General features: G+C 39.3%; 1 protein-coding gene across 2 annotated transcripts; it reads left to right on the forward strand.

Moving 5' to 3' along the window:
* The first annotated feature begins 790 nt into the window (after positions 1-790).
* LOC108326870 (uncharacterized) lies at positions 791-3,725 on the forward strand. 2 transcript variants are annotated; one of them, XM_017560462.2, is made up of 6 exons: positions 791-1,294; positions 1,482-1,554; positions 2,016-2,191; positions 2,494-2,557; positions 2,722-2,770; positions 3,379-3,725. In XM_017560462.2, exons 1-5 carry the CDS (start codon positions 1,175-1,177, stop codon positions 2,736-2,738), a joined length of 450 nt encoding a protein of 149 aa, XP_017415951.1. In that variant the 5' UTR covers positions 791-1,174; the 3' UTR covers positions 2,739-2,770; positions 3,379-3,725. The 2 variants fall into 2 exon arrangements, with proteins under 2 accessions (XP_017415951.1, XP_052729345.1); XM_052873385.1 differs by having other exon boundaries at positions 797-1,294; positions 1,482-1,530.
* The last annotated feature ends 8,510 nt before the right edge of the window (positions 3,726-12,235 follow it).

The raw sequence follows: 12,235 nt of genomic DNA on the forward strand, positions 1-12,235 counted from the left end.
ATAAAATAATTAATAACATTATTGCAGTGCAAGTTTTAAAACACCTTTCATTATCATAAAATAATTAATCTCTAAAATATTGTTTTAATAATTAAATAAATCTATATTATAAACAAAATTGACCGTGCAATTTTATATATAAACTTAGAAAACAAGTAGTATATATTTATATAATATTAAAAGTTTAAATAGGATACAATCATTTATTTTTTATTATTTATCCAGAGGTGCAGAGGATAAAGTACTGATAAAGAACTGCTTTGCACAGAAAAGTAAAGGAGAGAAAAAAAAAGTTAACCCCGTTAGTCTGTATTTAACGGAAAGGACTTGATTGAAGCAAATTTTACCACGTTTGGACGAAATTGAAACTTTTAAACCACGTTTGAACGAAATTAAAATTTTTTTAAAAGGGTGAACGAACTTGACACACTACACCCAAACTAGGGACAAAGAAAGCAATTAAACCTATAAAATAAGAACAACAGAAAGTTAATTAAAATCTTAAATGATAACTCTTAGGAGTTACGTAAATAATTTGAAAATTTTAAATTAATAATATTTAAATATTTATTGACCTCGAACTTGGAAACGGTTTACAAAGAAATCAAAACTGAAGGTCCCTCCTCAGAAAACAATGGGCAAAAGGGTAGGTTTGTCATTATCCACTAAGAAGAGTATAAGATTGGGATTTTACTTTTGGGGTCCACCTGGTGGACGCAATTATCCACGTGGCGTTCATCTGTTGAGCCTCTTGACACTATGAATGTCTCTAGAAGGTGATCAAACAGAGAGAGTGACACTCATCTCTGTTCTCTCTGAGTTTTTCTGATGAGAAAGAGAAAGAAAGAAAATCACAAAAATTACATTAAAGTACCAAAATTTTCACCGCAGAACCTTGCTTTTCCACCCTATAAAACAAATCGGTGTCATCAAACATTTCACTTACATCGTTTCCTCTCTTTAGCCACCACCCTTTCACGTGTCTTTCTCTTACCTTGTTTGCTCCGTCTGTTTCCGAGGAAAAGGAAAAACCTCAATTGGGTTCCTTTGTTTTTCTTATTTCCTTGTTCTTATAACAAGTTTCTTTGTGGGGGTTACGTGAAGTTTTCACCTTGGTTGAAGGGGGTGACGAAGAGATTTTTGGCAGAGGTTAAAGGGTGGTGCTACTTGAAAAATGGAAGGAAGGAAGCAAATGGGTTCTTCTTCTTTTACTTCTGAGCTCTTTGGGTCCAATCAGTCCCATAAATCTTCTGCAACTGGAATTTTTGAATCTATGTTTTCTCCACCGTCTAAGGTGAGAATTTTGTTTGGTTTGATTTTTGATAATTTAATTAAATATCTTTTGCTTATGTGCATTTCATGCTTGATATGAACGATTTTTCTGTGTTTTGTCCTGCTATGGATAATGGTTTGTGATTTAACGTTTGATGTGCCATTAAGCAATATAACTTCACCATCATCATCATTTTGTGATGATTCAGGTGTTAGGGAGAGAGTCTCTGCGTTCTGAAGCAAGTGAGAAAACTGCAAGTGAGTGGTGGAGCTCAAAAATTGGTATTCCCGATTATTATACTCTAGTTTGGCCACTCTCTTTTCAAGTTTCGTTAATTTTCAATAGATTTTTGGAAATGCTTTAAAATGTAATATTAAAAAAATATCACATTATCTATTGGCTCTATTATGTTTCCTGTTTAGAATTTTCATTTGTTATGTCTTAGTATATGCTTATTACAACCTTAGTATTGTGTCCTTCATTCAATTCACCAAATTACTATACATTCCCGAGTTCTGAGAACCGGCTAATACATCATATTAAGAATTCTTATAAATACTCTGTTTCAAAAATACTCTGTTTCAAATAGGATTAACTGTAAGCCAAGATATTTTCAAGATATTTTCATATGTGGATGAAACCATACGTAATGGATATCTATTCAATATGTCAATTGCTTAAAGGCTTCTGATTAATCCTTGGATATTATTTTTTTTTCAATTTTTCTATGCTATGAATACAGATCACATCAGCCAGGAAAGTGGTGGTGAAACTCAGAACACAGCACATAAGGATATAAGTTCTATATATCATGAAGAAAAAGTTCAACCATGTCAGCTTAGCTCATCAATCCATTATGGTGGCCAGGACATATATTCTCGGCCTAAGAGTTCACAGGATTCTGAATTCAGCTCTTTGGTGATTACCCTTACTATTGTTTGTATTATATAGACATTTTCAAAGCGTATAACCGAAAGACCAGAGTAGATGTGTGTGTATGAAAACATTCATGCCTTGCTATCTCAAATCAAATGTAAATATCTTTCAAGGGAAATAAGAGTTACTAGATTATCTTGTTAAACTGATCCCTAGATAGAGTTTAAGAAAATTTGAGATATTTAACAAGAGCAATTAGTTATTTTTTGTGTATGTTGTATTTTATTTCATTGATACTGTTTTTCATACTATTAGGAAAGCCTAACATGTTTTATTTTATTTAGATGTACAAGAAAGATGGGGTTGAAGATGATTCAGAAAGTGCTTCAAGAGGAAACTGGTGGCAAGGTAATATATATATATATATATATATATATATATATATATATATATATATATATATATATATATATATATATATATTAGTATTGATTTCACAATTGGCCTCTACTGTTCTAGTTGTCAGTCACAAGTTTTTTATTCATTTTCTGTCTTGTAACTTCTTTGAACAGGGAGTCTGTATTACTAAGATCGCCATTGTCAAGAAATATGCTCTGTAAGGTATACGAGTTTCTTATAGCCTTTGCCAAATGATGCTCTAGAAATCTGATTAATTTTCACTTCCTTGAACATTTCACTCTATTAGTGTAGTTTATTTGAAATTAAAGTAGCCTTGAAAAATTTACAAAAGGATTATGAATGGTTTGAAATCAACTAGACTGAATCGGAAACTAGAAGAAAAACATGGAACTACCTCATCCTACTCTCCAATTGAGCGGGGAAAAAGAAAGAGGAAAATACAAAGGAGACAATTACTTCCATAGGTGATAAATGTCATGAAAAACTCTAATTATGTGATTTGGTAATAGATTTAGTGTGGATTATAATTCATGCAAATCCTGTGAGCTTTTGATGTTCCATTGTGATATAGGCAGAATGCAGAGTTATATACAAGATTGTTATTTCTTCTTATTTAGAAAATCTCTGGCGAAAATTTGTAAATAGGCAGCCTGCCCTCTTCCACAATTGCATAGTATAGAAAATGATAAAGGAAAAATGATCAAAGGAGAAGGGTCATGAGGACCTTATCCATTTTCAATATGTACATACAATTCCATATACATTTGACCATATTTTTGAACTGCTATTCACGTTTTGCATTTATGCAGGTAAATAAAAGGATAGTTTAGCAGTTTAGGCCATCTTTTGTTGCGTGTACAAGTTATGAATTGCGAGAACGTTGTGGATGGCTTGGCTAGTTGCTTTCTCCAGCCATAACAGAATCACAATATGAACCTGTAAAGTCTATAGTACTTAAAAAACTGTGGTAATGCAAAAGTTGTATCCTATGGTATAGGAACTCCATGCATGATCATCAGCTACTCTCTTATGTGGCTGAAGCTTTTAAGTTTTTACTTTAATGGGAGAAACCCTCTTTTACTGGTTTCCCCTCTACTTTGTATTTCAGATGTTGTAAGTGAGAACAGATAATTTATGTACATATATTATATATTTATGCGCGTGTATCATCTTCCTGCACTTATGAAGCGGACTGTAGCACTTTGAGTAAAGGCCCATAGTTTTAAACACATTAATTATACCAAATCCATCTTTCTAGAAACCGAGACGTGGAATAAAAGAAGTACATTTGATTCCATTAACTTTTGAGAAGACATGGTATGTTGTTATAAGGACGCCAAAAAGTTTTCAAAGTTTTGAACTTGAAAATTGGTGTGATGCTTTTCCTTTTTTCACATGATTAAGTGGTAGATTCTTGGGTATTGTTGGAGCACATTGATGGGTAATAGACATTGCAGTACTGGGAATAATAAAGTGGTAGTGAAAAGAATGATATAGGTTGGTGAATGATGTGTGTAGTCCATGGAAGCCAAGAAAATGCCACGCAGTGCTACAAGTTAAAACACCCTTAAGATGGAGCTCGGTCCACTACCTAGGAAGCATATTTATGTAGTAACATGTTGCAACACTTGGCTTACAAACGTGTCCATTCATCTTCATTTCTCTTCCAAATTATTTCTGCATATCCCTGGTGGGACACGACATCTACCGCTCCTTCTCTCTCCTCGTTTTAAGGATTTTTTTTTGTTCTGTGTTTCGTGCAATGTTAAAATGTGCATTAAATAAGTGCGATAGAATTCGAACAATCAACTCTATGAAATGATATATCAGTTATAATTGGACTATAAAATGTTTTCATTAAATAATTTTTAATTTTGATGTAAAATAGTTAAAAAAAACGCTTATATTTAGAAGAAAATATCAAGATGAAATTGAAGAAAAAACGCTTTATTAAGATGACACTTTGTTTGAACTCATTCTAGGTCATACTTAGTCCTAATAATACAGTTTTTAATAGTTTATTACTGACATACAGTTTTTAATTAGGTAGGATTTCGAAGTACCGTAACCATGTTTAAGAATAATTCACGATAACTAACATATTTCGTTGTTATGGTGTTGGAATTTCAATAACTTGAAGGTTGGATTAATTTATGATTGGGAAAAACTTAACCTAACCCAAATTAACTCGTTCCTGGGTTGAGTGATAGATTTAGTATAAATGATCTTATACTCAATTCAATGTTTATTCTTATATTTGTATTATGAATAAATTATGTTTTTTTTTCTTTCATGTTTTGAATTAGTTTGAATAAGGGTGTTCCAACTTGATGTTTTGAATTAGTTTGAATAAGGGTGTTCCAACTTGATGTTTTGAATTAGTTTGAATAAGGGTGTTCCAACTTGATGTTTTGAATTAGTTTGAATAAGGGTGTTCCAACTTGATGTTTTGAATTAGTTTGAATAAGGGTGTTCCAACTTGATGTTTTGAATTAGTTTGAATAAGGGTGTTCCAACTTGATGTTTTGAATTAGTTTGAATAAGGGTGTTCCAACTTGATGTTTTGAATTAGTTTGAATAAGGGTGTTCCAACTTGATGTTTTGAATTCGTTTGAATAAGGGTGTTCCAACTTGATATTTTGAATTAGTTTGAATAAGGGTGTTCCAACTTGATGTTTTGAAATAGTTTGAATAAGGATGTTCCAACTTGATTTATTGATTTACTTAAAGTATTATTTTTTTTTAAAGATGGTTCTTTTTAAATTTTATAGTACTTAAAAATTATTAACTTTTAATAGAAGAGATTTTCAGAATTTAAAATTACAGAAACTTAATCTAAGTCAAGCAGATATTTTTTAACTGAGTTGGATATTGGGTTTAAATACATCCTACCTAACTCAACCCATTAAAGCAGATATTTTCATGAACATCCCTACGCCTAATTAGTTTTTTTTTTTCAAGTAAAGAAAATTCTAGAGGTTTTAATAAAGAAAAATAGAAAAAAAAAATATTCTTGTTAAAGTTGCTCCAAGAGATATTAGCTCATCAATTTTAAAAATTAAATTTATCTTATTATTCGCATACGTGATATTACATTGTAAATTTTAAAAAAATAATTATCTACAATCAATGTTAACTTTTTGCTTTAATTTATAGTTTTTGAATAAGTTTGATAGTAATTTTATATAAGTAAAAGGGGACAGAAAAGAAGATTGATGAAGAAATATTTTTATTCACAATTTTTTTTTGTTCTAAGGTTATATATATATATATATATATATATATATATATATATATATATATATATATATATATATATATATATATATTTAAAGATGACCTATGATGATAAGAATTAAGAGAATATACTATAAATTTGTCTTAGCACCCAGTGGAGGTAGAAAAATATCAATCAAGTCTAGTTTGGGTAGATTAAAATGAAAGGAGTGTGGGTAGAGCTTTAATAAAGATGTCAACTAGTTTATAAAAGGAGGAGACGGGTAGTAATCACATTAAATTCACTTGAGATTTTTCACAAATTAGATGGTAGTTAATATCAAAATGTTTGGTGCGTTCATGAAATAATCTTATTAGTAGCAATGCAAAAAACACTTAAGTTGTCACTGAATAGAATTGCAGGCTTGGAACAAGTGACTTTAAGATCATGGAGAAAAATAAGACAGTAATTGAAATTCATAAGTGGTGGATGAAAAATGCTGGGCGTTATAAGAGGAGCGACTTATTAGAGGAGGAGTGAGAGGCCTTCCATGAGATTAAAGATTTTTCAAGAAAAAAACAATAATCAATAATTGAGAAACGTGAATCATTACAATTTCCTAATCCACTTCACTTAAACCAAATATTTGGAGAGGAGAATTTTTGTGAAAAATAAGTCTCTTGCTTGGACAACTTTGGAGATAACGTAGAGCCTGCACGATAACATTTTAATGTGTTTGAGTGGTGTTTCTGCTGAAAGGGACAGAGAGAAACTCCTGCTGTTACTGTTCGGGAATGCTCTTTCGTCGCCAATCGATCCTTCTCGCTTTTTTCTTCTCTCCTAACTCCTTTTCTCTCTCAAAGTGGGATGACCTGCAGGAAACACTCCGACGCTCAAGTCAGAAATTATCCTTGCAAGTTTTATGAAAATCAATCAAAATCAGCCTGTTTACCTTCTCCATTGTTTGTTATTTATATAGTTTCAAATAATCTTATCCATTAATTTACCTCTTAATGACGATCAATGCTCACCTTAATTGCTCGACACTAACCATTACACCATTAATTACGCATTCATGGTCATTCAAAAGTTGTCTTCAGCCAACGGCTGGACAAATTCTATCACCCTTGTGTGTCCGGTCGGTTTAATTGGTCAGTCGGTCCCGCGTGCTCGCGCGTGCTTGGTAAACTAAGTATGACCGGTCGGCCGACCCTACCCGGTAGTAACACAAGTCCCCCAAGCCCTAGCAATATTTTTGCATGGGGTTTTGAAATGGCCTCTGATCGGTTCGCATCCTCCCTTATGTTGACGATGCTTGCAAGAACGAGAACTCGTAATCACGACTGTAAAATTTTAGGCGGGAAAGTCAAAAATGAACCGTCAAATCGCCTGAACCGTTGGATCTCTCTGCGAATGAACCGTCAGGTCGCCCAGACCGTCAGATCTTTCGACATTTGACGCTCCAGATTTGATTGGTGAATAGTTTTCTACCCTCTATAAATAGCGCCACTTTTACCCTAGCCTTTTACGCCTTTCCTCTCGCCATCACTGCTGCCTTCTGCCTTACGCTTACTACTATCCTCCTTGTCTTCATCCTCAGATAACCATGTCTTCAGACTTCTCCGGCGACGAGGGCTGGGGGTACGCCGATGACGATGTCAACAGTCCATCTTCTTCCTTGGGTGCCATTACGGGGCAAGGCGCTAGGGTTTCTCCTTCAGGGAACTCCTCCGATCTCCTAGTGGATAGCGATGCTCCGGAGGAGGTTGCCATTCATGTGGACTCCGCCGGCGCTTGGAATGGGAAACCCAGAGTTTGGCCGGTCGTCCCCGGCTACGACTGGGCTCCTCATGAGGTTAGACAGATTTCTTCCTCCTTCCACCATCGCCAACCTTTTAGGGATTTGATCGGTAATATTTCTCTGGTCAAGGCGGCTGAAGACGCCAGGCATTTTAAACTGGCCATCTGCCAAATGACCGAACGGGTCTGCCACGACCGGGATAATTACCCCACCGACTTCTTTTACGTTTATGCTACCATGTTTAAAGACCTGAAGGTTCTTCTCCCATTCTCGGACTTCCAAATGGGCGTACTGAGGACTCTTAACGTGGCTCCTACGCAGCTACACCCGAACGGCTGGGCATTCATGCAAGCGTTCTCAGCTATCTGCTCCGGCTTAGCACTTAGCCCAACCCCTGCTGCTTTCCTTTACTTCTTTCATGTACAGCCTCATCTGTCCAAACCGTGGGTTTCCCTTCGCACAGTCGAGGATAAACACCTACAGACCCTCTTCAACAGCTCGTACAAGGACTTTAAAGGGCATTTCTTTAAAGTCGTGCCTTTGGAAACGGGGTACCAAAGCTTCTGCTTCCCGAACAAAGAAGCGAAATTCCCCTTCTATTGGACCAAAGATCCAAAAAAGGTTATTTCCTGGCCTAAGCCCCGGATGACACCTGAGGACCTGGACTTGGTAAAACAATTGTGTCAGCTGCACCCCAAGTCCTCCTGTCGTGCTCTGATCGATTTTCTAGGCAACAAAGACCTTCCATCTAACGTGTTTGGGAAGCTATTTTCGAACACCTTTAGTTGAGCAACCATTTGTAACTTATCTAAATTTATTTTTGCTGTGCAGATTATCTGTCCAAGATGGATCCTTCTAAGAGTAGCACCTTCGCCCGTCTGTTCGCTCAGAGCGGGGGCGACATAAGGAAAACGGGAGGGAGCTCCTCCTTTCCAGTCCAAAAGGCGCCACCTCCTCCGCCCGCTGTTGACGTTCCTCCGCCCAACTCCCCTCGTCATCCCGTCGACACGGCTCCCCTGTCGGAGTCCATCCCGAAGAAGAAGAACAAACGGAAAGTCGTTCGGGAGTCCTTCGCTGAATCCAAACGTGCCAAACGGATTTTGCCTGACGGTCTTCCGCTTTCTGGGTCGTTGAGTGCTAACACGTGGGTGGCGAAGCGCATCCACTTCGACCTCTTCACTGAAGAACAGGCCTTGGTCAACGGAATGACCGAGGAGGAGGCCTCTGACATGGCCATAGAGTTGGCCGCCCGGTCGACAATGTGTTTGGCCTACGCCACTCAGAAGAGAGCCTCGGCCTCCACTGATCTTCAAGCGCTCCGAGAGAAGTTTGATGTCGCCATCAAGTCCAACGAGGACTTGACTCTTCGTCTGGCCGAGACCGAACGAATGGCGGAGGAAGATAAGAAGAAGGCCAACACTCTGTTGGCGGAGGCTCGTGCGACCCAACGTCGTACGAACGGTCTCTGGATGATGCCAAGTTGGACCTCTAAAAGGCCACCACTTCCAATACCAAGTTCACGGTAGAAAGGGACAGTCTGTTGGCCGAACGGGATTCTCTCCAGGATCGGGTGACAAAATTGGAGGCGGATAACAAACTTCCGGGCGATGAAGTGGTGAACGAACATCTGCTCGGGTTCGATAAAGTGTTCGCCCAGTGCAACCTCCTCTTTCAAGTTCCCACCAATGATCCCCGTCTTGACGTAAGAATGATGGTGATGGACGACAAGCTAGTTCCTATCCATGTGCCTCCACCTTCATCTCCGGCCGTCCCCAACGTTGAGGCTGCCGCTGAAGTAGTTGCAGACACTGATGAGGCTGATATCGAACCCTAGGTCTTAGACATAGGATTTTACTGCTTTTTTACTTCTTCCTTGTAATGAACTATTTTGAGATGAATATACGCCTATTGAATGCATACGCCTTGTTTTATGCTTTATCACTTCTTTGCGAATAGTCCATTTTTTCCTCTTGGTTTAGGTGTTAGGAGCTCTCTAGAAGCGTGTCCTAAGACCAAGGTGAGAGTTCACGAGAGAAATCTATCTCACCCGCTCGATTTAGGTCTTAGGAGCTCTCTAGAAGCGTGCCCTAAGACCAAGGTGAGAGTTCACGAGAGAAATCTGCCTCACCCGCTCGGTTTAGGTTTTAGGAGCTCTCTAGAAGCGTGCCCTAAGACCAAGGTGAGAGTTCACGAGAGAAATCTGCCTCACCCGCTCGGTTTAGGTCTTAGGAGCTCACTAGAAGCGTGCCCTAAGACCAAGGTGAGAGTTCACGAGAGAAATCTGCCTCACCCGCTCGGTTTAGGTCTTAGGAGCTCTCTAGAAGCGTGCCCTAAGACCAAGGTGAGAGTTCACGAGAGAAATCTGCCTCACTAGCTCGATTTAGGTCTTAGGAGCTCTCTAGAAGCGTGTCCTAAGACCAAGGTGAGAGTTCACGAGAGAAATTTGCCTCACCCGCTCGGTTTAGGTCTTAGGAGCTCTCTAGAAGCGTGCCCTAAGACCAAGGTGAGAGTTCACGAGAGAAATCTGCCTCACCCGCTCGGTTTAGGTCTTAGGAGCTCTCTAGAAGCGTTCCCTAAGACCAAGGTGAAAGTTCACGAGAGAAATCTGCCTCACCCGCTCGGTTTAGGTCTTAGGAGCTCTCTAGAAGCGTGTCCTAAGACCAAGGTGAGGGTTCTCGAGAGAAATTTGCCTCACCCGCTTAGCTGTTAAGACATGACGAAGATTTCGTGTGATAAAAATCATAATATTAATGATATGGAATATCAAGTACAAAATTCTTAGCTGAAATAAAATTTTAAATGTGATGTGTTCCATGTATTGGGTATAGCCTTTCCCGTCGGATACTCCAGACGGTATGCTCCATTTTGTAAGTTTTCCACCACCCTGAAGGGGCCTTCCCAATTCGCGGCTAATTTTCCCACCGATCGGTCTCGTCGTGCTTCGGCCGTTTTCCTCCACAGGAGATCTCCTTCAACAAATTGTCGATGTCTGACCTTGGTGTTGTACCGTCTCGCAAGAAGCCTCTTCTGGGCCTCCGCTCGGATCATCGCCACTTCTCTTCGTTCATCCAAAGTGTCCAACTCCACTCGAAGCTCATCATTGTTATCTTGCAAACTTTGAATTCCTCTTCTCATGGTAGGTTCTCCTACCTCTACTGGTAACATAGCGTCCATTCCATATGTAAGGCTGAATGGGGTTTCTCCAGTTGTGCCGTGCAGTGTGCAGCAGTATCCCCAAAGAACTTCCTGCAGCTCATCTACCCAAGTTCCTTTTGCATCTCCCAACCTTTTCTTCAGTTCTGCAACAATGACCTTGTTGGCCGCCTCCACTTGTCCGTTCGTCTGTGGATGCTCGACCGAGCTCGTGACGTGCTTTATTCCCAGCTTTTTATAGAAATCCCCCAAACGTTTATCAACAAACTGCCTCCCGTTGTCCGTAACTATGGTTTTGGGGATTCCAAATCGGCATATGAGTGTCCACGCAAACTTTTGAACCCTCACCGCCGTGATCGTTGCGAGCGGCTCTGCTTCTACCCACTTGGTGAAATAATCAATAGCTACCAACAAGAATTTCTTCTAAGCTCGACCTACTGGAAAAGGTCCCACAATATCCATCCCCCATTGCGTGAACGACCAAGGAGACATTAAACTGTGTAACTCTACCGGTGGTAGGTTGAGGTTTCTGCCATGCTTTTGACACTTCAAACACCTCTGTACAAACATCTTGTAGTCTTTTTCCACCGTCGGCCAGAAATAGCCCGCTCTTATTACCTTTGCGCGCAAAGCTCGTTGCCCCGTATGCATTCCACATGCCCCCTCATGCAGCTCCCTCATCACATACTCAGCTTCCTCTACGGTTACACACTTTAACAAAGGTAAGGAAAATCCTCGCTTGTATAGATCCTCCCCTATTAATAGGAATCGAGCGGCCTTCTTTGCTTCAACCACTCGGATGTGTGAACCGCTCTCCTGCTTTTGAATAATCTCTCTAATGTCCTTCCTCCAATCAGGTTCACCGAAAACCTCGTGGACCGCCAAACATTTCACCGAAGGACTCATCATAACTTGCCTTATAACCGACGACAAGTGATCCTTCCCCTAACAATTGGCAAGTTTGGATAAAACATCTGCCCTCGCATTCTGCTCTCTCGGCACATGCTTAAATTCCACCATCCGAAATTGCTTTACCAACTCCTTTATCTTATGATAATAACGAAGCAGCTGATCGTCTTTGGTCTGGAAGCTATCATTCAACTGTCCCACCACCAATTGGGAATCCGTTTGGCACTTGACCGAATCCGCCCCCAGGTCCTTAGCCAGTTCGAGCCCGGCTATCACTACTTCGTACTCGACCTGATTGTTACTTATTTTGAACCGGAAGATGATTGTCTGTTCGAAAACAAAGTCGTCCGGTCCCTCCAAAACAATTCATGCCCCTCCCCCGAACCGCTCAGAAGAACCATCCACACAAAGGATCGACTCTCGGGGGCATTCTTTTTCCCAAGGTAACTCAACCGCAAAGTCGGCCAAATGTTGTCCTCGGACTGATCCTCATGGATCAAATTGTAGACCGAATTCAGATAACTCCATGGACCATCCTACTATCCTCCCGGCCAGGTCTGGCTTGTGCAGGATTTTTGCGATCGGG

The sequence above is a fragment of the Vigna angularis genome, chromosome 2, assembly GCF_016808095.1.
Source record: "Vigna angularis cultivar LongXiaoDou No.4 chromosome 2, ASM1680809v1, whole genome shotgun sequence".
Classification (NCBI taxonomy): Eukaryota; Viridiplantae; Streptophyta; class Magnoliopsida; order Fabales; family Fabaceae; genus Vigna; species Vigna angularis.